At 46.5% G+C, this 4,812-nt stretch overlaps 1 protein-coding gene across 1 annotated transcript in view; it reads left to right on the plus strand.

Annotated features, from left to right (window-relative positions):
- Nucleotides 1-4,812, plus strand: part of PLCB1 (phospholipase C beta 1) — a 650,597-nt gene that overhangs the window by 504,477 nt on the left and 141,308 nt on the right. Inside the window, exons 13-14 of the mRNA XM_011371181.2 lie at nucleotides 2,598-2,682; nucleotides 3,999-4,176. Of these exons, the coding sequence (XP_011369483.1) occupies nucleotides 2,598-2,682; nucleotides 3,999-4,176 (263 nt within the window). The remainder of the gene's footprint in view (nucleotides 1-2,597; nucleotides 2,683-3,998; nucleotides 4,177-4,812) is intronic.

Here is a 4,812-nt window from a genome sequence, read left to right on the forward strand (position 1 = left end):
CCTAAACACCGCAGTCTGCTAACCACTTGCATGAGAATTACCTGCCGGCTTGTTACAAATGCAGGTTCCAGGGCTCCACTCCCAACTCTGAATCAGGAGACTGAGAACAAAGCCACTTGTAGCTTTAGCAGCTTTAGGTGATTCTTAAGTGGAATCGAATTAGATTCTCCCCCAGCAAATTCCTTCTCGAGCCTGATTTGGGGACTGCCTGACAGAGGACAGAGAACTCTGCCTGTTACCTGCTTAGGGACACCTGGACCATCTCCCTCTACTGGTGAGAATATCTATCGTTCCCTGAGTAATCCAGAAAGCAGGGCGTTAGGGTAAAACCTTTCTTTTCACTCCAGGTCTCTGATCAAAGGAGCTTGGGGGTCCCATGTTCCAACGCTCAAGAAAAATGTCATCTACTTCAGCACCTGTTGACTTACTTTAATCTATCACAGCAGTTTTCAAACTTGAGCATGCATCAGAACCATCTAGAGGGCTTGTTAAAACAGACCCCAGGCCCCACTTCCCCGGAGATTCTGATTCAGAATCTGCATCGGAGGCCTTGCATTTGCAGTTCTAACCAGCTCCTGGTGCTGTTGATGCTGCTGGTCCGGGGACCACACTTGGAGTAGCAAAGCTCTGTGACATTTAACAGCATTATTCTGTGAATGTGAAACGGAGGGTTTGGACAGTTTTCTGTATGCAACCTGCAACTTCTGGGCCCAGCACAGGCGGGCTTGTTTCAGCTACAGCCCCAGAGCCACCTGGCTTGGTTGAGTCTCTAGGCCACTTATCCATTGAGCAAAGATGTCTGAACTGAGAATGCCAAAAAAACACATCTCTGCTTACTCTCCAACTTCTAATAACTTGCATCCCCAGTGTTTTCAGGATCACTTCTCTGACTGGCAGTTTTTGCCTCCCAGATACTGCTGGGGAATGCTGCAGTATATTTTAGGGCTGCATAAGCCATGTACTAAAATCTCATATGGGTCTAGAAAGGCAAGTTGGGAACTGGGGAGGTGGTTATAAAGGGACTTGCAAGTTCTGTGAATCTCTCCTTTACCTCTCCCTGCTATTCCAGGAAAGCAGTGACCTCGGACTCATATTTGAAACCCAGAAAACTCAATCGACCCCCAAAATAGATGCCTTGTTTTTTTTAAAGGGATGTATAAAGAGTACTTTTCCCTGTGGACCATTGCAGTATGATTTGAACCCCCAAAGCAACCCCCATTCCAGAAAAAAACAAACCACGATGCAGGTTTAACAGTCATGGAAGAACAAGTGAAAACGATAACATTTTATAATTGCTTGGACTTGCTGAAGAGAGGCTTGTCACTCACTTATTCTCACGATAGTCCCAGGTCTGCTAGGCTGCGTTGACGTTGTGGCACGTGGGGACAGCTATTGGAAAGCGAGTTTGGCAGCCTGTAGATCAAAATCACAGTCCATAAAACCCGATGGAATTAGACACCTTTATACTGATATTTAACATTCTACAGAATGAGAAAAAAAATTTTTTTATTGCTTTGTGAAAGGTCAAAGGAAGCGGGAGTATTGGAAGAATGTGGATGTGTCCTCGTCTCAGCCATGTCTCTTTATTAGCAGACACAGGAGTGGTCTAGTCTGGCTGGCGGTGCTGTCTGCTAACATGGGTCATCTTACGTTTGCCCGATCTTTTAAAGTTTCAAAGGTGTTTTCATTCATTCCTTCACTTCTTCTTCTCAGCATCCTCCGACCCTTTCCAAGAACAGTTATTACCCTCTTCGTTTTACAGATCAAGAACAGTTGAGAGCCTGGAGCTCGGCACAGCAAAGGCTGCAGCTGCGGCCTTTTGCCATCACACCAGGTTCCTGCTGGCGCATAGTCAAGCTGACACCGCCTCTGCCTCCCTGTCAGGCAATAAGAGTCGCAGATACCTTCCCCCAAGGTGCCTGCTGCTTTTGTTTTTCCTCCAGGACCCGCTCCCAAGTGGACACACTTCTGCCTGTCTGCCCTTTGTCTCCTACATTTTGAGATATGTTCGCTCTCTCTCTCTCTCTCTCTCTTTCTCTTTCTCTCCCCCGCCCCTTCTCTATCTCCATCTCTCTCTCTCTCTCTCCCCATCTCCCATTCATCCCCTTCATTCCCTCCTTTCCTCTCTGCCCACATCCTTCCTTTCCTTCCTCACCTCCTTTTAAATGCTCCTTTGCAGCATAGTTCACTCTGTTGTTTGGACAAATTTCACCCAAGAATTCACATGAAGTCATGAATAAGTTCTGCCCCCAAGTGTCTTGCATTTGACTTAGAATCAGAAAATTAAACAAAAGGGACTGAATCTCTAACTCTAGGACATTCAGGAATCCAGTGACAGGCAAATGACCTGTCATCCCCTCCATCTGGGTCTATGCGGGTCAGTCTTGGGAATAGCCTCTGCCATCCACCTGTCCGTGGTATTCATTCACATAAGGCAGGATAGTGAACGAGGACTTTAGAATGATACAAATGAATTCTGAAGGGCAGGATGAGGGCATTCCCTCTTTCTGTACTGAATAACGTGAAGTAATCCTTCCTGTCTGACCTCATGAATAAGCTTCCTTGCTCTTTTTCCTTTCTTTCTCGTTTTCCCTCAGCCCAAAGCAGCAAGCCAAGATGGCAGAGTATTGCCGACTGATCTTTGGGGATGCCCTTCTCATGGAGCCACTGGAAAAATACCCAGTAAGTAGCTTTGCTGTTTACCCCTGAAGGAGCACACATATTATTTATGATTGGAGTGAGGAGGAGGCTTCCTTACATCCTTTCCACGTTTATTTTTCTTGGTAGGATGATGCAGTTAATCCTGAGCCCTTTGACGAGGAGGATGCCAGCAGTTTGCCCTGCTGAGGGTGGGAGACACGCCTCCACTCTCTTCCTCTGCCCACAGTCTTCTCCCTCCCTCGCTGCTAGATGTGACCCAGTCAGGACTGCAGTATTCCCATAATCACAATCAGCCCACAGAGACAGTCCGAGAGGACAGGGCTCCGATCACCTCATCGCACCCCTTTGAGAGAAATGGGTCAGCTAAATGGGACACTGCCAGAGGCACAATGACATCTGGCCTGTCCCTGCTGGCCACTGTTCACTTCCTTGCATGAGCCTCTTGGTGTAGAACTCAGGCGTCCTGTTACCATGGAAATATCCCTGTCTGGGGAGAGAAAACAGCAGAAATATCCTAAAGTAGCCTCTTCTCTCTCCGACCCCTTCTCCCAGTCTCCTCACATCTTACATAATTTCATACCGGTCCCCAGACTCATTGAAAGCAAAGAATACGGGAACAACTTACGGGAGTTCACTATTCTTTCTAAAAATAACCCATCTTGGGGCTTGCGTGTGTGCTTTCTGATACAATATCTAATAACCTCCTCAGGGGAAATTGATTTTCCCACTAGATGTGCAAACTTGAAACACTAGAAATGGGCTTGCAAAGAAGGGTAGCTTGAATCTCAGGGCTGCAAGGAAATCTGAAGCCACCCGGTCCACTTCTGCTGATGCCAGGGAGATTGCAGCTGAACTGCTAGTGCCAGGAGGGCACTGTTTTTAAATTGCATTCTACAGACTTGCCTGGAAGCTCTTGCTTGTCTTTCTCAACACTTCCTGGCAGACACCACTTTACCTGGCTTCTCTCCTCTGAAAATCCAGGCCAGGGCCCTCTTATCTGTCTTAAATCGAGATGATTGGATTTATATAGTCCATTGGAAAACTCATGAAACTTCATGTTAGCACACCCGATCTACTCCTAGTGCATTTCCGTGATCTTATTCATGTGGATTTCGTTGTGAGAAAATGAGTACAGTAGTCAAAATATACCTTTTATGTGGGAAAAAGAAAAGAAAAGGCTATGCGCCAGCCCCGTTGCAGGACACACTTAGTGTACGGGTGATAAAGAATGACCTAGAAGCCCTCGGTATGCAAAGCTGTCCTCAGGGGTTGGAGAGAGATTCTGAAAGGAAGTGGAAATGTCATTAAAGAATCTGCTTTCTTTTTTCCCCCATTAGCTGGAATCTGGAGTTCCTCTTCCAAGCCCTATGGATTTAATGTACAAAATTTTGGTGAAAAATAAGAAGAAATCGCACAAATCATCAGAAGGAAGCAACAAAAAGAAGCTCTCAGAACAAGCCTCCAACACTTACAGCGACTCTTCCAGTGTGTTTGAGCCCTCGTCCCCTGGGGCAGGTAAGGAGCTGGCAGGCTCTTGTTTCCTTATTATGTGTGGGTTTGAGAATTGCTGCTCTGAAATTAGCTCATAAGGACTTTTCACATTCTTGTTTGGGCGCAGCTTTAAACTGCATTGGTTTTCTTTTGCTGCTACAAACTCGGTGGCATAAAACTACACGAATGTCTTATCCTCCACGTCAGTCCGTGCAGTCTCACTGGGCTAGATAGACTCCAGGGGGCCACAGGCTGCGTTCCTTTCTGGAGACACTAGGAAATCCTATTTCTTGCCTTGTCCAGCTTCTAGAGGCCACCCTCATTTGTCATCTAATGGCCCCATTCTTTCATCTTCAAAGCCAGCAATGTCACATCTCGCTGGCCCTCATTTCCCGCTGACCACAGCCAGGAAAGGTTCTCTGCTTTTAATAACTTCTATCTTTACACTGGACCCAGCCGGATAACCCAGGATAATCTCCCCCCATCTCAAAGTCCTTAACTTAATGTCATCTACAAGGCCCTTCTTGCTGTGTATTCACAGGACATGTATTAACAGGACATGTAGTCACAGGACACAGGACAAAGTCACAGGACATGGACATTTTTGGGAGGCTATGATTCTGGCTACCACATAAACCAAATAGTCTTTGGAATGACCTC

The sequence above is a fragment of the Pteropus vampyrus genome, unplaced genomic scaffold (assembly GCF_000151845.1).
Source record: "Pteropus vampyrus isolate Shadow unplaced genomic scaffold, Pvam_2.0 Scaffold7, whole genome shotgun sequence".
Classification (NCBI taxonomy): Eukaryota; Metazoa; Chordata; class Mammalia; order Chiroptera; family Pteropodidae; genus Pteropus; species Pteropus vampyrus.